General features: G+C 38.0%; 3 protein-coding genes across 4 annotated transcripts in view; 1 reads left to right on the plus strand and 2 right to left on the minus strand.

Moving 5' to 3' along the window:
- Positions 1-23,379, minus strand: part of LOC144630191 (uncharacterized) — a 38,429-nt gene extending 15,050 nt beyond the window's left edge. For both annotated transcript variants that reach the window (XM_078488507.1, XM_078488506.1), the window contains exons 1-8: positions 23,184-23,379; positions 21,463-21,697; positions 18,814-19,017; positions 17,690-17,872; positions 16,093-16,255; positions 15,223-15,443; positions 14,288-14,507; positions 931-1,193 (exon numbers count right to left, since the gene is read on the minus strand). In XM_078488507.1, the coding sequence (XP_078344633.1) occupies positions 931-1,193; positions 14,288-14,507; positions 15,223-15,443; positions 16,093-16,255; positions 17,690-17,872; positions 18,814-19,017; positions 21,463-21,657 (1,449 nt within the window). In that variant the 5' untranslated portion in view covers positions 21,658-21,697; positions 23,184-23,379. The remainder of the gene's footprint in view (positions 1-930; positions 1,194-14,287; positions 14,508-15,222; positions 15,444-16,092; positions 16,256-17,689; positions 17,873-18,813; positions 19,018-21,462; positions 21,698-23,183) is intronic.
- LOC144630236 (uncharacterized) lies at positions 4,829-6,865 on the plus strand. The gene is made up of 2 exons (XM_078488568.1): positions 4,829-5,633; positions 6,427-6,865. Exons 1-2 carry the CDS (start codon positions 4,830-4,832, stop codon positions 6,670-6,672), a joined length of 1,050 nt encoding a protein of 349 aa, XP_078344694.1. The 5' UTR covers position 4,829; the 3' UTR covers positions 6,673-6,865.
- LOC144630200 (uncharacterized) lies at positions 8,391-14,138 on the minus strand. Its single transcript, XM_078488522.1, has 7 exons — positions 12,767-14,138; positions 11,693-12,020; positions 10,889-11,315; positions 10,351-10,584; positions 9,493-9,715; positions 9,064-9,110; positions 8,391-8,744 (listed from the first exon to the last, which is right to left on the minus strand). Exons 1-7 carry the CDS (start codon positions 14,058-14,060, stop codon positions 8,445-8,447), a joined length of 2,853 nt encoding a protein of 950 aa, XP_078344648.1. The 5' UTR covers positions 14,061-14,138; the 3' UTR covers positions 8,391-8,444.
- Positions 23,380-23,761: the final 382 nt, after the last annotated feature.

Here is a 23,761-nt window from a genome sequence, read left to right on the forward strand (position 1 = left end):
AGAAAAAAAATGGCGCAATTTGATTTAGTTTTTATAAGTTACCATTTTCATTATAATTTATCTTTAATAAGCCAAAAGTAGTTGATAGTTTTTTTGTAAATGTATTAAAAGAGATAAATTGTATTGCGCTGTTAGAAGTATAAATATTAAATTTTAAGAAACTGAGTATTGTATTGTAAGTAGTGTGTTGTAAACAATTTTATTGTTATGTAGGTAGTGTAAGTAGTGTATTGTACTGTAAGTAGAGTAAGCTTTGTATAGTAAGTAATAAGTAAGGCTTTGTATAGTAAGTAATTAGTAGTGAACATGTCACCTTGTAAGAACGTTCTGTGTGTGTTTTGCAATAAAAAAAATAATAAAAAAAAAGTTTCAATGATGCCAATTTTACTGAAGTGTCGAGCCTAATTTTGTGTGTACACTCAATCACATTAAGTTGTCAGTTTTACGTTCATCCCGTAAGCATAAAGAATTGCTGCTTTTCTTCTTCATTCAGTCGCTCTTTGTGTACATTTATTTTACAAGGTAATATCTTCAATAAAACCTTTCGCATCAATCCTTTTGTTTGGCGTAGTTGCGTTAACTACCATATTAAACATTTTTTGTGGTTTTAGGGAAGACCGATTACTGTATTTCTTGTGTTTTAAAGCTCAACAAATGTTCAAGAAGCTTTTGGAGCTTTTCAACTTAAAGAAGCTAGAGTTGCTCTCGGCTGATGGCTCGAGCAATTCTTACGCTTCTTTTGTGCTCTCCAAACTTCCCGCGTGCATCCATAACTCGATATACGCACGCTAAGCATGAACCAATTCTTAAATATTCCGCGATTTTGCAGGATAATTAACAATTATCTGTTGGCTCTCAGAGTACACCGAATGGATAGTGCACTGTGTAATAATTTTAATATTTTATTTTACTTGTCTAAGTTAATAATACCGATTCTCTGCTCTCCTCTTGTCCTTCAACATTGCGCCACCATGTGTTCTCCTTTGAAAGAATAATAGAGAATCCTGGCTTGGCGGAGTACGTCGTTCGCCTACAGCATCGCTTATGGGTCAAGTAAAATCCTTCTGGTAGATCCCTCTCTGGAAGTCGTAGTCCAAAACCATCCTCCTCTGCCAAAGTTATTCCAGACAGATATGTTGACAAACGACGTCTAACTTCTAGTTCAGGAACATCGTCTGTGGTGAGAACATGATCTGTAGCGAGTGACATGAAACTTAACATAACAAGAAATAACGTACGTCACGAAAGACTTGACAACTATTATTTTATCAATAGTTGTAGCAGCAAAAAATTAAATTGACTATATTCGTAGTCTCAAGTGAAGGCATAACTTTTGAACCGTTGTTGTTTTTGCTATTGCTCATATTGTTCTGGGAGTTTACCTTTACCTTAATTTTCTGGATTGCCTGCTTTCGGTTTTTGTGTTTTGCTGCAGCCGCAATGGCTGCAAGCAAAACACATTGAGAGCTGAAGTTTGTGCCGTAAGTGCCGTAAGGTGTAAGTGCCGTAACAGAGGAGAAATCTGAACTACCGATGTCAATCAAATCCATGAACAAACAAAATCGAAACCAATGAACCGTAGCGCTGATCGCATTCGAAGTTACGGGCCAAAGTATTCGAACGCAAACCACGTTGGACACGTTGGAAAACAGAAAACCGATTTAAAAGTATATCGCATTGGGAAAGAAAACAAACTGTGGCGCGACCACTCCAGTTTTATGAGAAAATTATTCTGCAGTTTTCATCATTTACGAAAAGAGCGAAGACTTGGAACCTCGCCGAAGGTCATAAATATTTTCTCCAAAGGACCGGTTAGTGCACAGTTTGTAAACTTTCGCTTTGAAAATAAACTTACCCTCACCTTGTCTACACTGTCTACAGCATACTAGTACTGTATTAACTCTGAACTTCATATTTTAAAATAAAATGTATGAACGTGTAACTTGTCACGCAAAGACAGCTGGTAGGCTGCACCGCTAATTGTAGCTGTATTCGAGCTATATAAAAGACAGCTAGAAACGAATTAATACTAGTAACATCACAATGGGAAAGAAACTTATTCAGTGGTGCACACCGTCGAAAACAAAGAAATATTAAAGGAAGTTCTCATTCACCAGATTCACTGCATCAGATGCAACATTCGTCAGTTCGTGTTTAAATGCGTGGCGACCAGTTTGTTTACTAGTTATTAATCGGGCGGGGCCTGGGCCCGATTCATAATCTGCACGGAATTTTTTTTTTTTTTTTTTGTCGGTAAATCGATCCAGACCCACGCGGCCCAGCCGGCTCTTCTGTCACGGTCACGCAAGATTTAATATTTAATAGCGATCAGCCGATCACTCGCGTTTAACACGAACACTCTGCTCTCTGAAATGTATAATTTTGTTTCATACCATATTTTACAAGAAGAGAAGGCTGAATATAATCACATAGCGAAAACCAAGACCGCTTGGACATGTCCAAGCTATTTGAAACTACCACTACGTCAGACCCCTGTCACGCGATCTCTCGCTTGTAGCTATAAATAATCATTCACCTATTTTCTGTTTGAATACTCTGCGCTCTGTTTGTGTGAAATATTTATTGTTGTGTTACTCAAGCGTTTGGCTCGGAGCGAGTGCAAGTCGTACAATTTACCCGGAATGTGTTAAATATTGCAAAACGACGACTTATTTTCTGGATAGCCCAATTTTTGTTTTGAGTTTACGGTATTTTGAGAATCGAAACGTTATCGAAACGTAAGTTGCAAGCTCAGCAAGAATGTGCCAAAGCACGGGATACACGTCATCGCGCCAGGGGAATTACCAAAAGCTTGTCGGAAGACGCTAAACGGAGAAACACAATGGGATGGCCTTAGTCTACTCTTTATTTTGGCGTGATTTGGCTTTCTTTTAAATGAACTGGTTTGGGTTTATTTTATTGAACATTCGGAATAAAATAAATATTTGCATGCGTAAGCAGGCATTTTTCCGGCTAGGCATGTGGCTATGACGTGGTAAAGGAAATTCATGTCACGTTCACTCCGTGACTAACGCAAAGGTCAGGTGGTCAAAAATTACCCGCACGATTATAAACTGCTTGCAGTTCTTGTTAAAAAATAATACGGTCTTCATTTAATAAACAGTTCATCCTTAAATTTCAGCTTTTCTACGACTGACAGGTAGGTACTATAGTATAAGCCCCGCTAAAATAGCTGGAAAGGGAAAGTTTTTTGAAAAATGAATTTTTGACTGCCAGACGCGCTGGCGCCACATGTTTATTTTGTGAAGATTAATTAAACGCCGTGAAAAATAGAATTTGATGTCCAGCGAGCCACTGCATCTTCGGCTACGCAGTCCTCAGTGAATCCTCCAACTTCACAAATTTCTAAAACTTTAAGAAAACGAACTTTCGCAGAATCAAAAATTGGTCCTTATCGATCTTCCGATCTTGTTGTGAAGACACTGAAATTCGACGAGTGTTCATGCGTGAAGGGATGACTGACGAATGATAATAATTATTTGTAAACTTTCGCTTTCAAAATGAACTTTGCGTTACGTTCAACGCCGTCTTTCTGTTGTTGTACGCCGGTGCGCGTGCGATTATTTATAATTTCTGAATTTTGCATATTTAACTCAGGGTGACACAACAAGTTTGTTAAGAGTTAGTTGTTCCAGTGTTAATTTGGGTGAAAGTGGTTAAAGAACCACTGTCTTGTCACTAATAAATATATCACATTGAGTTCTTATAAGGTCAATAGATTCTGTCTTTTTCGTTGTTGTTAAAACGCTACCATTGTGACAATGATTCCAAATACAACTAACCGTAACCAGTGAGATAACGCCACTAAAAGAATCACATTGAGTTCATTGAGATTTTTTTATAATGTTAAGAGTTACTGTTTTTTATCAAAGAGACAATCATGTCAGACATTACGTTAACTTACTAGTAATTAAATTATGTTTGCTGTCTTTGATTTCAACATAACATTGATCAGTAAAATTATCAGGATTGAATTAACACAAAGTGACTACAATATAGTGCAATTATTAACCTGCACACAAGTGACAGACAATAAAAGACGTTGGATTTCAATCTCGACTCACTTGTCTTTCATCAACATGTTCCCTAAGACTTTGCTCTAGCAGCAAAACACATGGACCCATTGGGGCCCTATTTTTCAATCTGTTGCCGCTTTAGAAGTTAAAATTGCATGTAAATCATTAATTTTGTTTCTGATAATTATATGCGCCAACAAAAACGTCTATGCCTTAGGCCGTACGAATTAAGAATTACGTTGCTGAATGGAAACCAAAAAGTGATGTTAATAATTCAAATAGTACATGGGTGTAAAATTGAATTTAAATAAAAGACCTCCTTACCAAAAAAAAACACGATCAAAAAAATACATTTCAGTAAACTTTTAACATCAAGAGAAACAGACTCAGTTAAGAAAAAGAGTAATTGTCAGAGATTGTTGAGATTGCTGAAGTTGTGTCAACAAATTGTTTTGAGACCAAAACCAAGCTAATGTTAAATTTAAAGAAGTTTTGTGAAGACGTGGCGTATCATCACTTCAAAATTGAATCGTTGCTATCGAGTTTTCGTGGCATAGTCAATTGACTGTGCCATCAAAACTTGAAATTTCCTCAATTTTCACGGTTGGCAAATTAATCGCCTCTACATCTACGTTATTCATAAAATTATAGATTCCTAACAGAAGCATATCACCTCGAAGCGTCTAAATTCTCTTTATATGTTCGGAACAATGCTGGGGTTTTTTAGCCGACCAATCAGAAGCACGGAAATGCTTTTGCCCAAATATGGAATCAGAGGATTGAAGGCAAATAATGGCGGCCGCTCTTGGAAAGGCTGCCAGAAAGCTCACAAGAACGAAAATTCGAGCAATATGCCTTGCCGGGAAAGCGCTGTTGGAGGAGGACGTCTTTGAAAGTGTCTGCAGAGAGGCTCGAGGAACTTTTTCATTTTATTTTGAGTCGAGCTTGGCGGGTGAAGCGGACATGCTTGTATCGAGTGTTTTGTTTCGTGGATTTGTCAAGCGCTGCAGTGATACCTTTTTTGATTTCTTTTGCGAGAAAGGGAAAGGTGGATCGTGTGATAAGTATGCGGTACTACAGGTGAGATGGTACGAGTTTGTTCGTCAAGTGTTAGGTAGTCAGGAAGTGAGTGAAATCGTCAAGGACATGTCATCGCAGGGTAAGAACGTTGTATCGTGTTTTCTGGAGAGTGTCTTTATTGCTTGTGTTAAGTTTGTTAGAGAAAGACAGGAAGATAGTTCAGGTAGAATTAATGTGGTGACGGAGAGAATGAACATTGTTGAAGACGATGTTTCCATGTTAAAGCTAGGTTCGGCTGCGGTGTTGAACCTTAAAAAACGTTTACGTAAGATTGCCCGGCCACTGTCTGGGTCAAAACAAAGCCTTAAGAACATGGTGTGTAAAGAAATCGAGGTTTTAGAGAAATTGGAGGATGCCGAAAAGAGAGATATTCCATGTTTCTTACGAAATTTAGACGAGGGAAACCTACTTGTGCTGAAGGTGGAAATAATTCCCTTCTTGAGGGCGTTTGCGAAGGTGTTTGGAGACGTCGTGAACCAAAATGGATATCATTTGTTTGGCAGAAAGCTCTTTAAGGTTAGTTCTACTAGAACGCCCAGGGGGGTACTCCGGCTTGTAAATGACGGGGATGATCAAATGGAGGCAAAACTCAGGACCCAAAAAAATCCCTAAGTCTTCCGACATTACCCAAAAAAATCCCTGGACCAAAAATAACCCCCCAAAAAATCCCTTGTCAAATTACCCCTAAATTGCCAGCAGGGGCAATAATATAACACAAAGAAAATCATAAAAAAATTGAACGCTTGTGTTTGTTTATTCATCATAACATAAATACGCCAAGACCGCGCCAAGGCACTTTAGTTCGTTTTTAATACCCAAAAAAATCCCCTATTTATATCAAGTCACCCAAAAAAATACTTGCCAGATTTTCCAACCCAAAAAAATCCCAGAATCGAAAATTTCAAACCCAAAAAAATCCTTCGATCATCCCCGTCATTTACAAGCCGGAGTACCCCCCCTGGGCTAGAACGTACCAAGACACATATCTTTCAGATGGTGTTTGGCCTTCACATATAAGATAATAAATCTTTTTAAATTTACCTTCGTAGTTTTATCTCAACTTATGCACATCACCTGTTGACATGATGTCGATTTTTATTTCCTTTAGCCAGGTGTACAAGTACATGAAATACATAAAATCGGAATACCTTACTTTTTTTATAGTGGAGTTTATAGCAACTCTGTTCAACTCTTTCCTTCCACATACACACATTCACTGTATGTAGGGATTACTACACATTTGGAAACTAGTGTGGTCTAGATAACTAATAACTTGTATCTTGACCAGTCATTGCATTTGCCAATACAGGTTGCCGAACAACGTGTGATGTGTAGCACTGGGCTTAAAAAGAAATTTTTTCAAGCAGTTACATGCCTTGGTATTAAAATATCCCCGAGCATCAGATGTGATCTGTTCAACAGACTTTTACGGAAGATCTATAACATAAGGTGCAACGAATTTGTACGATCACAGAAATGCCTGGAAGAGCACAACGACAAACAAACACAAGACAGACAAGTTATGTTGCGACACAAGCTTAAGGCAGCTAAGTAATTTACTGAATGTAATGTACATGGGGGAGTTGGCCCAGGCAAAGAAACATGTTACTTCCCTTTATGAAAAGAGGCCCTCAACTGAAAATTATAAAAATAACCACTTTTTATTCAAATCAAGTGGCCCATCAGGCCAGAGCTTATCTCAGTTTCTGTAGCATGAAGAGACAAGGAGTACTTCTACCCCCACTCCCTCCCCAGAAAGGATTTAAACACCTGGGTGAAGAAAGGCACTGTGTGAGTTGAGTGTCCTGCCCAAGAACACAATGCAATGTCCCTGGCCAGGGCTCAAACCCAGACCGCTTGATCTGGAGTCAAGTGCGCTAACCATGAGGTGACCACGCCTAACACACAATTATGGTTTAGAGCCACCCTAATAGACCAATTTCGATATATTAAAATCCAGCCTAAAACAATAGACCTCAGGACTAGGCTCCGGGGACTAAACTATAGAGTTTGTGGGGTTTATTCCCCGGAGCCTTGTTGTGATTTCTATTGTTTTAGGCTGAATTTTCAAATATCGAAATTGGGCTATTCTTCAAATATTTAAGAATCGATTGTTTTTAAGCTTTACTACATTTTCATCCAATCCAGATGTTGTATACCAAAACCCATGGTCTGGTTCCTCAAAGTAACATCAAGCTGTTACATGACAAGGAAAAATTTTACTTGGTTTTTTATTTGTGAAAATAGGAAAGAAAAGAGTGCAACTGTAGAGTGCTTGTGTACAAGAAAGTGTGGAGTAGTGTTGAGAGGGTAGGCAGAGTAGAGTAGTATAGTATCTAGAGTGCTGAGTACTTGCCAAAAAGCTAGAGTTAAAGAAGAGTAAATTTGATGAGTACTAACTTAGAACTACGGGTTTGTAGTTATTTGTGTAGTTATCGAGTAGGAAAGCAGTTGACAGGGGTCGAGTAGTGGAGTAGAGTATGATGTACAGTTGTTGAAAATGCATATCAAAGCATGTTTGCTAGGGGCCTAGTCAGGGGCCTAGTCAGCCCAATCAGCTCCGAGATTACCGGTTAATAAATTTTATTATTGATTGATTTATCATCACAATTTAACTTAATTTAGCACATTTTGCTGTTATGTTAATCCTAAGGAAATAAATGCATTTTTAAATACAAGTTCCTGCTTATGCATTGTTCATTTTTACTCTTGCTGAACAGATCATAATGTTACTCTTGATTGTTTATTTCAGCTTTCACAGCCAAATTCATATTAATCTGAGACTAATTGGTGACCCAGATATAATTCTGTAGTGAAACACCATAAATACATTATGCCTTGGAAAAATCCTTGACAGATACAAATCTGTCTTCAAATACTGATATTGTACATGGGGGTCTAGGGAGAATAAATAAAACTCACTACTTCTCTAGAGAGAATAAAACTCACTAACTCTCTAGAGAAACAACTTGAACTTTCAACACATACTCGATCAGGTTGTGCTCCTGGAAACTGCAGCAAGTTTGTGTGCCAGCTGGCATCAAGCAAATAATGTTTTTGCAGTTTATTCTATTTTTGAGGTAAGAGGTATAACAACACTTAATGACTGACCCCACAGGAAACAGTGAGTTTTGTTTCTCCTTGACCCTCAATGTTTCCCTTCACTTAACCTTGGGGTCTTGGGGAAAACAAAATCACTGTTACCCTTCTGGCCAGTCAGTAAGTGCTTAGTACTGTAAAAGGGTGCTCAGATTAAAGAAATACACTGTGAGATACCCTGAAGATAACCACAAATTATTTACAGCAATGAATCAAAACAACAGCGACTTATTTTACACGCGATTTTCTTTTAAGTGGAATTTCTCTGACGTATAAGGGTGTTTTTCTGTAAACAAACTTTCCCCTCCTCCCATGAATGCGGCGTTTCACCTTCAGGGTTGTCAGAGCTGCAGGATAGTTGACACTGGATAGTTGGCCATTCATATTGAATTTAAGCTGGCTGAAGATTGTTTCCAGAGCACTCCCATTCAAGCGAAGGGGCCAGAGGTAATATCCTGGAAACTTCTCAAGGAAGTATTTGGAAAATTCCGTGAAACCGTAGTACATGAGCCTTGTCAAATCCCATGTCTAAAAAAAAACAGCCAAGTTCAAGTTATTTTCATTGTATAGTCCTTCTAATTTGAACATTAACAGCTTGAAGAATAAACTGAGAAACATTCACCTAGAATTGGGTTAATGACAAAAATGTATATTAACAATATTATTTTTTTCTTGATAAAATGTGTATTAACATGCAATACCATTTTGTTATGTCCCTCGAGTGCAGCCAGCCAAGAACACATAAATTTGTCAACAAATTTGACTTGATAATTATATAACATTATTAGTCATTCGATATACCAGGTACACTGATGACATTCATGTACACTGTAGTACAGGAACTGACCTGCCATGCTAGGAATCCTTTTTGTCTTGATGCTGTCAAGTTGGGTTCTGAAAATTAAATAAGACAGAATTATATAATCGGCTTGCTGTTTATTAATAATTTACAGAATGTAACACTTGCAATTCAAAGGCACACTACGAGTGCATTGAACTTTTACTGAAGCACACGTCGATGGCACTTTTAGTGATACAGTAGTATCTTGTGTGAATTCTAACATGCCATTTGGACAGTGCAATGGATAACAGGTCCAAAATAATAATATATTTAGTAAACATTCCAAACCAAAAATTTTTTTAGAGTTGCCACAAGTACTGTCAGGAATCAGATATTTTTCCAAGGTAAGGGAAAAGTCAGGGAATTTTGTATCAGGTCTGAGACATGCATGTATAACTCCTTGTTAAAAGCTAGTGAAAAGCCACAGAATTTTACCTTTCTCCCAGGCATAGTCAGCCCAACCAACGAAGAATGCATACCCTTCTGACATGTTTTGTAAAACAATGCTTTGATCAGTTGTAACCTTTTCATGGCTCAGTATCCCTCTCTCGAACAGGTGACGACAAGCATCAAGGTACTCAATTGCTTTTTTAACATTTTCAGCATCTGCTGGATTGTTGTGAGTGTACTCCGATAGTTCAGCAATGACTGCATTTTGCTTCAAAACACACAAAAAAAAATTGTTAGTTTGTGTTAACTTTAACAAATTGATGTGAGTTTTTCAGGCATCTTTCCTGTTAGTGATCAGGAATTTTTTCAATTGACAATGTTATGACAAAATTCATTGTCTATAACAGCATCGCAAAAATTATAAATTCATGTGTCTGTCGGCTTATTAACAATGAAAATCAGCCAGAGTGCACAAGAGTTTCTGCAGTTATCAATTTTTTTGTGTGTTCAAAAGTTTAAATTTACTTGACAAGAGTCTTGTTTTGAAATTCTTGATGAAAAAGAAAAAGGAACAAAATTATTTAGCCATTAATATATCATATACTTTACATATATAATGTAACTTTCAGTTATAATGTAGACATTGAAAGAAGTAGTACTAATTCCTGAAGCTTCTTTTTGGCCACATATATATATATATATGAGCATTCAGGGGGGAAATTTTTTAAAAATCATGGGAACTAAGTCATGGTCAAACCAAGCTGTATTCCAGGAATGCAAACTTTTTGCAAAATGTGTGGTTCCAGAAAATATCCATACTCCCCCCAAAGAAGTGATTGGAAATTCCGGGAAGGGGGTTTTCTGGAACTACACGATGGTACTTTTTCATGTTGTTATACCAACCTGCATGATTTTTGCTGGTTTTACGTTTAGTCTCGTCCAGCAGTCTCTGTAGATGTGTCGGTAACATAGCTCTGGCACGCGTCTCATTTTACCAGCTTTAGCTCGTGTCATTTCTCTCCTCCACAGATCTTTTAAGGCTTGCCAACCAAACTTAACTTCATACAAATCAAATTCTTTTCTTTGTTGACCATTTGCTTGACGAGAGGAGTGCAATGCTGCTATAAGGCTTTTCAACTTGAAAGGAATTCAACACAAAATTTTGTTAATTATAAGAACTGAAAAAGAAATAACATTTGGGTAAATCATCTAGCTACTTCCTATACAGAAGGAAAGATGAACTTCAAAACAAGACTTGGCACAATTAAAATTCAAAATATGAGAAGGGGTATTAACAATAATCAAAGTTATGTAAGAGTTACAAAATTAATAAGTTTTGCAACTGAAACAAAAAAAATTGATCTCAGTCTCCTATGGTTAAAGAATTGCACTCAAGCTCATTGAAATTACACAACAAAATTCAACATAAATTTATAAAAACCTGATGTGATGGACAGGGAATGAAAAAAAGCTTTTCATCTGTCCAAGGATTAAGCATCCATGTCTTAACATGGTGAGGGTCGTCCACTTGGGGATCTTCATTTATTCCATAGGCTCCACTTTTCCCCATGGTCAGGTACTTAATTGCCTTCAAATTTGCACTTGCACCATCACAAACCACTGCAATTGTACAGAAACCATAAATGTGGAACGCCTGAATAGTTGTCATGAGACAAGACATGATGAATTTGCACTCTAATCCTTTTCCACTGCTGAAATATGGCCCGATTACATCAAAATCGCTTGTCAGATCACGCCAAAGAAACTGCATCATATAAGAAGCTTTAACTGTTTGAGGGGCTTTCAGCTCTTGATAGACATCATGTAGTGACACCATGTCATCAGCTGTCATCGCATGCCCCACAAACCTAAATTAAAAAAAAAAATACATATGCATTTGAGAATAAATACTTTTTACAAGTTTAAACTTTCCAACCACTTATTTATTTGTTTTATTTTTTCAAATCCATGTACTCGCTGAAAAAAACCAAAGCAGCCACAGTCTTCGTCATGTAGGTATTAAGTCTACCATTGATATGTATTTTTTCATTCAGTCCATGTCCTGACCTTCAATGCTTTAGGGGGTTAACTAATATAAATTGCTGAAGACTTGCTTGACAATCTTATTTCCATTCCAAGTGATAGTTATTATCAATAATTATGCAAGAAACCAACATGCATGATCTAGTCTAACTGCATGCTACCGTAATATGTTAAAGTATAATTTATAGGATAATTATTTTACCCATTGTCTGCACTATTCCAGTGGACCTTCATCACCACTTTCACCTCATCAAAAATAAGGACACCATTGTTCTTTGGCTCCAGAAACCCCTGTTCTTTCCGTTCCACTTTGTATGCAGTGTAGGTTTGTTTTGCATCATGAAGGTGAGGAAAGTTCAACCCAGGAGCCTGTTTGTTCGCTGATGTGAACTGCTTCAGTGATGCCACTGATGGTAGATTCAAAATCTGGTAGCCCTTTAGTGCTTCATAAGCTGCTGGACTACGAGTGAATATTGCAAGTGCAATTCTGTAAGTCACCATGGACCATCTGTTCCCTGTCCTTCCTTTTCCTGTCCACGAAAAAGAGATATCATTACAATAATAATACCTATAAGGTGTCAGATTAATTATTCGCAGTAAATTTACTCATGTCTAACTTTTTTTGTGCTAGTTAATTGCAAACAAACAAAAACTGAGCATTACAATAGGAAAATTATCATGGAACTGGTCTGGAAGAAAAATTCCCTAATTCCAACCTCTCTCACCACCCCCACCCCCCCCCCCCCCCTTGCAATCCCGCCTTCTCTGGAATTTTCTGGGTCTTTGATCCCCCACCCCTCGACCACCCTCTGGACTTTCCAATGCCGTCCGTGGGTGTATGTATATCTTCTGGAACCACTCAATGCTATAAAAGTTGATGGTCTCATCAGTAATTAAATATCCATAACCCAACTAAAGGGATTGAAAATTCCAGAGGAGACGAGTGAGGATAAGTATTACCCTCTAAGTTTTATCATGACATAATAATTATTAACAAATGAAGTTAAATTATACATTATATATACATATTGCTGACTTACATAAAGAAAAAATAGTTACAGATATTTTTTAAGCTCCATCCACTTTATAGGAGGCAGTTACACAGTAATCAGTATCTGAATGGCTTGTCAGCATAATGAAAAATATGCAAATCAGATTATAGCAGTACAATTTTAGAAAGCTTATATAAACAGTCATACAGAAGTATGAAGAAGATGGTAAGAACACGATATGTCGATTTTTTTTAAATACATAAAATCATGTTTTGAATGCCTACCATTCTGGCTCTGATCTTTCCAAAATGCCTTCTTCTCGTCCACGTCTTGTTGCCACATTGCTTTCAACAGCTTTCCATTTCCCTTTGTTTTCACTTCTGCCTCCTCGAAAATGCCGTCCAAATCTTCATGAAATTGCGAGGAAATTTTGCTGGTGATCTGCTCCATCTGATCAGATAATTCTGAGTTCAGAGAGACTTGGACTTTCTTACTCAGTCGTTTCACGTCTTTCGACAGTCGACGAGCATCAGACGTCAAATTGTGGAATCTCTTTTTCGCACTCTTCGGACTTAAAAACCTCAAGTTGCATTTTGAGGATTTGGACACACGATTTGCTTCATTTTTTCTGCGTTTCTTACAGAGATAGTTGAGTTTCTGGTAGAGTTTCTTACAATGCTTGCAAACGTTAAACAAAACAGAACCAGGAATTTGCTTTTTGTTGGCCGGTAAGTGAAGCAATAAACACTTGTTGCTGTCGATTCGCTCGAAGGGAAAACCCCAGGTTCGTTTAGACGCTGAATTTGCATTTGGCACTGATTTAAGGCCAGGGCAGACTTCACAATTTTCCATTACTGCAAGCAAGGAAGATATATCTTCCTCCTCCTTTAGTGTACCTCTCCAAGTGGTGTCACGAAAGAGAACTTTAACGGCGTAGTTTCCATCCGCAGAAACGTGTAATGACACTGGAGCAACACCCGGGACTAACACCAGCCTTGAATCGTACCGTGACAAATCAGTTTTCGATATTGTGCAGTAATCGCCATCGACAGACTTCCATGAACTGACTTTAAAATGAGGAGCTTTGGACGAAATAAAAGTTTTCACTCGTTCAATCCAATCGATCTTCAGCCTGTTAGACGAAGTTGTTGAGAACACGTACGATCTCTCCACTGGTGTTTCAACTGGTTTTGGATTCTCCATTAGCTTTTCGGTAATGTTTTCAAGAGCGTAAGCAGAGTTTTGAAAAGGAAGAATAGACTGCTGAATTGATGTTCGGGACGCTGCTGGTCGCGGAGCAATAAATCGATATGCTTGAGGTTGGACTTGTTGGTGAGTTGCGTAGCTTCGGTCGCAAACCGTTGTTGGAATTGTGTTTTCTTTCCCTTTTCCGTTCCTTTTATCTTGTTCATCGGAAGCAAACCTTGGACGTTTAGAGGATAAGACATTTCCACCTTGGTCAAATTTGACGACATGAAACTGCAGTTTCCTCTTGCAGCCCACTATTGTTGACATTTTTCCGACATTTTTCCCTGAGCACTCGCGTGACAAGTTCACGCGTGAGCTTAATAACTCCATATTAGGAAGTAAATTTTGATTGGTCCGCTAAAAAACCCCAGCATTGGAACGGAGTTAATCGCTTCTAGGTGATATGCTTCTGATTCCTAATTATTCTATTATGTTTTGATAGCCAGGTATGTATGCCCACCGTACATGTAAATCTTCGGTGGGTGTGAAACAAAAACGTGGCTTATATAGAGTAACCGCTCGATAAGCCTCAAATCAAGTCAAACTTAGATTCGTACCTGTTCTTCCACGTATGGTGAGCCTGCAATCAAATAAGCAACCAGGAAACAAAATGTCGCACTGCAGATATTTTCGAGATTTTAGAACCAACCATGCTCGACTACGCGACTGTGTTATTACATCTTCAAAGTGGATCTCCTCCAATTTGTTCTTAACATCACTAAATGGAATTTGATCTTCATCCAACTTTTTCTTGGCGCTCTCCTTTGCAACCCATATCTGATTTAAAATAAAAGAAAGACGGAACCAGTTTATCTACACCATCTCGCCATATATCTTTCCCCTCCCATTGTAATGTTTGGCCAAATAAAACGGTTTTGCGAACAATATGATCATGCAGGTAGATTAAAAGAAGAGAGGAAACAAGTAATGTAACAAGTCATGTAAATATCTCAGCTTCGAGAAGGGTAAATTTAAGGTGGCTCTAAAACTGCTCCTGAGAAATTTTTTTGACTTCGCAAAAAGTTGTATCTTGACATGCTGATCATTATTAAATAAGAAAAAAATGGGGGTCACCGGACTCGTTTTTGAGGTATAAGCACTTAACGCTAAAATTGAGGGTGTTTTTACAGGTTTTACCGTTATCAATGATTGGGTATTGTTTGATACCATTTTGGTTGTGGTAACTGATAAATTTTTGTAGTACTGACCAATCAAAGCCTGAGAGCTGGAAAGTGCTACAAACTGTTGTGAGGACTGTAGACCTGCAGGCCGCCGATTGGGCAGAATAATACAAAGGGAAGGAGGCAGTATTCAGAGAGTTTTTTGGAACTGGCCTGGTAGGACTCTTTCCCCAGGGGCACCTTTCAATCGCTCCAACTTTTCTTTGCTAATTTCTATATTTTTTTCTTGACGTTTCGCGTTTCCTTCACCCCCACTAACTGCCCCTCGGTCTCCGAGGATGGGGCTCTCAGTCATTAACTCCCAACCCTACCTTACACCTTAGTCGATAAAAACAAGGCGTCAGATAAGTCAAGTCATATCTAGCAATGTATGCATTATCCTCAGACGTCTTTTGGTAACCATTTAGTTCGAATATATCCTCTTGGAGATCCACTCGCTCTCTAAATGTCACTCTCCAGTGCCTTCCTCCATCATCCGATTGCAACTTTTCTGTTGCTTCATCGATGCTCAACGTTTCCTCGTGAACGCTCCCTAGGAAAAAATAACAAAATTAAAAGGTAAGGTGAAGGTAAAGACTGCATACGATCCTAGTGGCCAATCAGGCCGGAGCGTATCCCGGTTTCCGTAGCATGAAGCGACTAGAAACATTTCTACTCCCCCCTGGATTTGATGCAAGTCCATTGCAGGGCTACCACCAGCAGTAAATTTGCCGATACCCATTAATACACCTTGGTGAAGAGAGGCATTGTGAGAGTTAAGTGTCTTGCCCAAGAACACAACACAATGACTCCCGCCAGGACTCGAACCGCTCGATCCAGTATGCCACCGCACCTCCCAAAGTTAGCCCAAAATAATTAACACAAACGTTACTGAGCCACCAATAAAGGTCCCCAGAAAGCAGTTAATAGAAAGTGTAAGGGGAAGTAGAGCAGGAGAAAGAGCCAAAGGGAAGAGGAGGAAGGAGGAGGAAGAGGAGTCGATAGAAAAGTAGAGGGAAAGGTAGAATGAGATGAAAACGGAAAAGGAGGAAGAGGAGAAGGACAATGAAAAACAGAAGGAAAAAGACGGAGAAGGAAAAGATGAAGGAGAAGATTGAAAGGAGGAAGAGGAAGAGGTTTATGAGGAGGAGGAGGAGGAGGAGGAGGAGGAGGAGGAGGAGGAGGAGGAAAATAAAAATTACCATCATCGGGTCCTCGAACAATGGAGGTTCCTAAATGACACCACATGTCCGCCTTTGGAAACTCTGTTGTATTCATTTCGTACTTAATCTTACGTAGCGAGTCCAAAGCTTCATTCTCGAGATCTGGCTGGTAGTTGGGATGACTCCAGTTGCTGTTAGAGTCCTGTCAGACAAAAACACAATATGATTTTATACTATAGCTGAAAAACGACAAGTACTTCAATTGTTTCTAAGATGTAAATGATAAACTCGTCACAATGACTTGTTATATTTCAAACCATAAAATAATCGAGTAGTATATCTTTCAGTTCTATATCATAGTCTTTTAAAAATTAGCATTTTGTTTTAGTTTTATCGCTATTTTCCCCAGACCTTTACATGTTTTAATCTTAATAGAGGACCCTACTGTTAACCACTCTGTGACACCTGACTTTCTCGTTTAATATTATTAATAAGCTTAAGTTTCAACCAAAATAAATGTGACAACAGATGATTTTCAGCTGTTTTTTGGCGGCGGGAGTACATGTAGGATTTAACAGGACTTCCAAAACGGCTAGAAAGCGAGCCGATAATGTGTTGCGTTATATGTGATATCTATCCAAATTTATTTCCTTATTGGGACATATTGGTTATACCACCATTTTTTTATTCTATCGCACAATCCATGCACAGTTACACTATTCGAGCCAGTTATACAATTCGTTTGCTACTGTTTTCCTTTTTTATTTAAACAACAGAGTGTTCCTGACGAGGAACTATGGGCTGATAGTTCCCCCGCGGAAATTTGATGTTCTTAAAATAAATATTTAACAAGCAAAGCTTCGAGGACTAATATGCTATGATTTCCAACGGGCAACTAATTGTATCAGACCCATAGTTCCGAGACAGAAGCACTATATCGTTTTTATTGTTTACCACTAAATTTTTTCCGCGCGCCCATTCAAAAACGAGCATTGTGAATTTTTTTTTTTTCATTATTAGGATAGAAGACTCAATTGAAAGCGGAAATTTAACAAACGAAACAAAACCAGACAAGAAAAAGTACACGCGGTCGTGGATAAACGTGTCACTTTTCTTCATTCACTTGTTGTGGGTTGTGAATAGTCATGCAACCTTTTTAATAACAACTGTTTATAACAACAGATTATTTAAAACCCTTATCAAATGTTTGTCCCATGCTCGAGTCATGTTGAACACTTCATCTTCATTATTTATTACCGAGCTTAAAATTTACCATCTTTATTATTTACTACAAACTTGATGAATTCGACATTGCTGATCCTAGCAGTATGCAGGACGCGAGTCACTTATCAACCTAGTAAAAATGGCCCAGCTCACAACGAGTCTCTTGTAGCTCAGTTGGTTAGAGCGCCCAACCGGTATCTGGGAGGCCATGGGTTCGATTCCCGTCGGGGACTCTGAATTTTTCTTTCTCCCATGCTCGAGTCATGTTGAACACTTCATCTTCATTATTTATTACCGAGCTTAAAATTTACCATTTACAACTGTATTGTTATTTCAATATTTTTTTTTCTAAAACTAGTAGCTCTTTGAAAAAAAAAAAATTCTTAGAAATATTTGAATCAGATCATCTGACCTTTGTTCCTTCTTCTTCGACTGGTTTCAGTCTAAACTGTGCAAGTGGTCCAGGAAGCGAGACGTGGTCTTCTTCTGGCACCTTCTCAAGTTTAAGTTTACAGTTCTCAGGAAGATAACGGCCATCGATGTAGCAACGAGCTCTGAAAAACTCATTTTCTACGCCTCTTAGCCTAGCTGTAGCCTGCAATAAACAAACACATGGAGTTAAGGTCATTGCTCCAAAATAGAACTGAACATAGATTTTCAACCAACTTTTGCCTACTGGTAAATAAATAAGTGGGGTTACCATATTCGTTTAGGAGCAGGAAGACCTTGTATATACCATACGTGCAAGTACTAGCAAAGTACACGTTTCCAGTGATAATGATTTATTTTTCGAACACAGAAATTGATCTGTTTTCATAGCCGTTAACGAAAAATTGACGGTTTATTTCTCTCACGGAATAAGCCGCATAGAAAATAGCCGCCATTTTATTTATGTGCGCGCGCTAATTATGCGTAAAATCCTGCGTAGTAAGGATGCGCAATGCAATACAGGGCAATGACCTTAAACTAATTGCCTTTCCTTCTTGTTGTCGCTTCTAACAATTTGTTAATGTCTGATTAAAAGACGAAAGCTATCTGATTCTCAAAAAAACAATGACAACTTTAAGTTTAAAAAGGTGTAAAGGATTAATTATAACTGCAGATGTCACAAAGAAATGTTCAGTAAAGTTCAGTTTTTGCAGTTATTGCATTTTCATTAGAACATTTGTAGCACATTAAAAATGCTTGGTTGATGGGTGGACGGGAAGCAAAAATACCGTTATAGATTAATTTGGATAAAAAGCTTGTGGAATATTGGTCAACTGTTCCAGTTCTTATGGACGAGAGAAAGTCGATTAATGGGATCGTGGAAATGGTGATACCGCTTACCGCAAACCCACAAATCGACTCCACGATTGCTTTATAAGAGCTTTTAACACCTAAGAAAAGGGATGATTTATTTAGACTTCTCGAATTGCACTGCTTAGGGCTTGTGGATGTCTTAAGCTTTTGGCAGTGAGCCAGTTTATGGATACTACTGAAGTGGTTTGCGGACATGTGCCGCATGTGCATTGGAATGAACTAACACATACATACCACTATATCTCCGATGTTTACTCTTGCATGCTGCCTTTGTTGTTCTGTACCATACGTTATATACACTTCCCCTCCTTTGCGAGTAAAGCTCACTCCCGTCTGTTTGCTTATTTCATCGAGTCTACCTCCAGACTTTCCAATAACTCTTCCTTTATATTCATCTGGAATCTCTACTAGTTCCCACTTATTAATTCTTGCCTCCTCCTGTAAAAGTCAACGTACATTTAAAATGCAGGAAAAGCTAAAATTTAATCATGATATTATTAAAAACAAAATTGACTGTCAATGTTTATGGCACCACAATGCGACCAACCACTCTAAAACGCATTCGATATTGTAAATAAAGGTCGCCCTTCAGTAAGATGGAAAAATGATAATGTAATTTCAGGGACTTAGGTGGTTGCGTTATGTGCAGGAAAGACCAAATTGGCGGAAGCGAAAAGTGGGCTTCATCCTGCAGTGGGATGGAGATAGTCTAATACAGTAGTGGAAAATAGAAACCAGAAACAAATTGCCCAAAAGGTCGTGGGAACGCTCTTGGAGCAGCTAATGATGGGCTAATTTATTTTAAAATAGATGCTATCTAAAAGTCAACAAATCGGTGTTTAAATAAATTATAATCATTTTTCATGTTTGAGATGTTTCAGCTCTGATATGCAGCTGCAAAGTGGCTCTTTGGCCAGAATTCTGGTCCCCACACGTACTCTAGATTTTAAAATTTAATTCGTAGGGGTCTTGTTACAGATCTTGCTTTTACAGTAATAGTTAGTAGAATTTCATTCTATATACTAAAAAATCCCATCCTATTCTTATGATCAACATACCTACCTTCAAAAACAAATATCTCAACCCTCGGCCTCGGACACACAAGGAGGTGGATGCCCCCATCCCGAGGTGTTGTATTTTTTTTTTTTTTTTTTTTTGCAACTCATCGGGATGCTTAAATTTTCCGCCGAGTTGTTTATTCCTATTTATACCATGCCATAGAAAATACAGCCAATCAGAATACAGGAAAGCCGTTGTATATTCGACGGTATTCAATCCAACCTTCCCATAGTGCGCTGCGACTGTATTCTCGACGAAATTTAGTAAGCGTATTTTCTATGGCATGGTATAAAATAGTTACACAACACTTTCTCGTGGTATAATATGGAATATCCCACTCGTCACTTGTATTTTCTTGGCATACACACTCGCCTTTTGACTCGTGGGATATTCCATATTATTAAATTTTCAGCCACGGATATTGCATTTCTAGCATTCTGATTGGTTCACTCAATCCCGGTTGTCAGCTCGTATACCTTAGTTTGACCTTATTTGGAAAATGATTGCGTTACTTTTGCCAAGCTAAAATTTTTCTCCGGGAAGCGACAGTTCCATCGGAAAAATGGTGGCAGCAAATTTGGCGAACTTTATGAACAAGAAATAATCAGCGGTGCCTACCACAACCACAGAAATGCCATAGTAAAATTAACTACGCAAAACAAAAGGATTGATGCGAAAAGTTTAATTAATAATACTTGTAAACACACAACAAGAGCGAGTCAATAAAGTAGAAAAGCAGCAAATAATTTACGAAAGAACGGCAAACTGACACAGTTTCATTCAGTGTACGTCATAAAACTAGGCTCAGCACTTCCGTAAAGTTTGTTACCTTTCAATCTTGGTTTTGTCCTTTTATACTTTAACAAACCTGTTCCACTTTAAGCTGAATTTCGCTTCAAATAATATAGCAGTCTTGATGACAGCCGTGGAGCCGTAAAGATTAGTACAATGTAAACACTTGCTTCGTTCGACTTGCACAAGACTTGTAGTTTCCAGAAAAGCTTTTGCTTCGGATCTTCTCGTAAATATTAACTGTTGTCACAATTTCCAGGATATTTAGACGACTTTAGAGGGGATTGTTCGAGGAAAATCTTGGAAAGAAAACTCTCTGGCTCGCTTTCCTCGTATGTTTCATTCAACTCAAGAAGTGAACAACGCGTCAGAAATTTTCCCGCGCCTCCTCATACTATCACTTCGTTTACATCAAAATGAAATGTCCAGTCGATTTAAAGTTGAGAAGAATTTAATAAAACAATTATTCCATTCGCGCTTGTTGGATACGAGTCGTTATAGCCAACTCGGCGCTTCGCGCCTCGTTGGCTATTTACCACCTCGTATCCAACGCGGGCTTATGGAATAATTGTTAAGTATACCACTCGTAAGCGTTGCATAACTAGTATAAAGACATATTGGCCGTTTTTATGCTAGAGACGATAAAGCTGTCCGTTAAGAACGTCGTTCAGACGCTCTTACGAAAAGACGTTAAAGCTATCAGACGTTAAAGGCGTCTGTGTTATTTACCGTTTTTATACTAGACATTAATGTCGTCTCGAGACAACTTTAACGCCTCAGACGGCTTTAATGTCTCTAGCATAAAAAAAGGCCATTGATATGAGAACTGTTTGTCACAGCGCGATTGTTGATGTTGCCGTCATGACCACCGTGTTTTAAGCTGCAGGATTATACAAATTTCGCATTCACCGTTGTAATGTACAGAGGTAAGAGTATGACTTTACACTTATAAATGTCCAAGGGTTAAGGGGAATTATTTATCATTTAAAAATTGTCACAATGATGGCAATCTGTCGATGATTGACAACTTACCACTGTGTCTAATATAAGCGTGGTAGCGTATGCAATCTGCTCTGGATCACCACTGACTGTAAACCCTTCCTCTTCTCTGCTCAGTGACCTGATTATTGCTCCAGACCACTGCATTATTTCATTTTTCTTACATCCACCCTTTCCGATGACATAACCTTTTAAGTCTGTGGGAACCCTTACAAACACACTCTCCATTGCCTCTCTACTTTTCTTCTTGATATTGGATCAAGATAAACTGAAAGGAATAAAAATAAAATAAAGGAATAAAGGAATAAAGATTATTGTACGAGGCTGAGCTAAATACCGCGCACGCGATCTTCGAGACACTGACAAATCACGATATTTTGCGATATTTCTTTCCAATAAGCGTTTTATCATTCGATCACTAAGCTTGTGTGTGGTCAGGCAGAGGCCAGGCAGAAATTTTAAATCGTTGTTTGAAGGCTCTAGAAAAGGAACTGCAATTTTCTCGGAAAAGTAGAATATTATTTGCAGCAAAAATCACTGTCAGAAGGTAATGCACATGAGCAGATTATTATTTGTAGAAAGTTACTTGCAGATCACGACGAACACTCTTTTCCAAATTGATGTTTCCTTTGTCTAAATGATGGCGAGAAGATAAGATATTTATTAGCTATATCTAATGACAGTACGTGAAAAAATATAGGCAGATATATTCATCTAATGTTCAAAACGAGAAAAAATAATCAAAACATAACATTGTTTGATTTAATTTTCATTCACTTTAGCTGCTGTTTGTTGTTAACAGATCAATACACCCTTTGTAGAGAAGGGCAAAAGAAAATATACTATTACCATATTTGGACTGGAAAAGACATGTATGATTATCTTAAAATACCCCTACCGTTGTCTGCAGCGTGACTTTGTATTGTTAGTAGTTTATTTCGTAACGGTATGCTAAGATATGTTGATGTTTGTATATAACGAATGTGGAGCTTGTTTTGTGTTTCTTAAACCGTTATGCTTAAAGATTTTCTTTTGCTAACTTACCTTTTTTATGTGCAAAATCACTTTGAAAATTTGAGGCAAAAATTCAGAAAATTCGCCGAGTTGTCGAGCAAACACTCGCCGGGGGTGTTCTTTAAAATATATTCACCAGCCTCTCGTAGAGCAAGCTAGAAACCAAACTATTTCGATAATACCCCAAAACCTGCTTCCCCGTTGACGTTACACAACAACTTCAATTTAGAACAAAATCAATTACATGTAGAAAAAAATAACTGATTGAGAGCAAAATCACGGAATTTGTCTCTTTCTTGCGTGACTGTTTGACGACTGTTGATAATTTACATAATGACTCGATTGTTGGCAACTAAGCCAATATTATCACAACACGGTTTTGAAATCAATGTATAAGTTACAAAAAGCAACTTTATAGAATGACCGAAATACTGCTGCTTTTAAAAGACCTATAGACGTTTTAAATCATTACATCGAATCGTTCGAAGTACTGAATAATCAAGTTGTTAGCAATTCCTGATGTAGATCGCTGACATAGTTCCCAGACGTGTCAACAGACAAGTATAAAATTAAGAACAACTATTTAAGCACACTGCTGCCTGTGTACAGCGCTAAGCACACTGCAATGTACACCTTTCGTTCAGGTTCATCGCTCTCTTGTAGAGCCAAAAGAAGTGTACGATCACCGAGAAACCTAAATTTAAATTTTGTGCATCAACTATAACAAATGGCTGTCTTACCTCTCTGCCCACCGATACAACCGCCATGTATACCGAGAACTTTCGACGCGAGATGCGCTTCAGTTGTATTACATAACTTGTTTAAAGTGATTCAGCCGACAAGAGAGATCGATTTGTAGCGAAAATGTCCGAGTAGGCCAGTAGTATAATACAGTCGAAGTACTTCCGGAATGGTCAGGAGCTCAGATCAAGCTGATACTCGGATCGCAAAGTATCATGGGAATTGTTTGCGCTCCTTTCGGTCCAAATGGCCGTGACAGCTGGTATTACGTTACTTTACCAATAGTTTGGAAGATTAATACAACTGCTGTTAAACTAATCTTAGCTTGACTTAATGTTCAACATAATGTTCGCTAAGAGGTAAAATGTTTAAAAAAAAAGTAAAAAGGCTCTAATATATACAAATAAAAACCGAACGTTTTCGACTAAAAAGTCATCATCAGGGCATTTTTAGTCGAAAACGTTGGTTTTTATTTGTACTTATAGCCTTTTAACTTTTTTAAACTTGACTTAAAACTTATAGCACTAAATTACAGTTGTAACTTCTACTGTTAATTGACAGATCGAACCTTTTTCCT

Source organism: Oculina patagonica, chromosome 11 (genome assembly GCF_052425735.1).
Source record: "Oculina patagonica isolate OP01 chromosome 11, crgOcupat, whole genome shotgun sequence".
In the NCBI taxonomy this organism is placed as follows: domain Eukaryota; kingdom Metazoa; phylum Cnidaria; class Anthozoa; order Scleractinia; family Oculinidae; genus Oculina; species Oculina patagonica.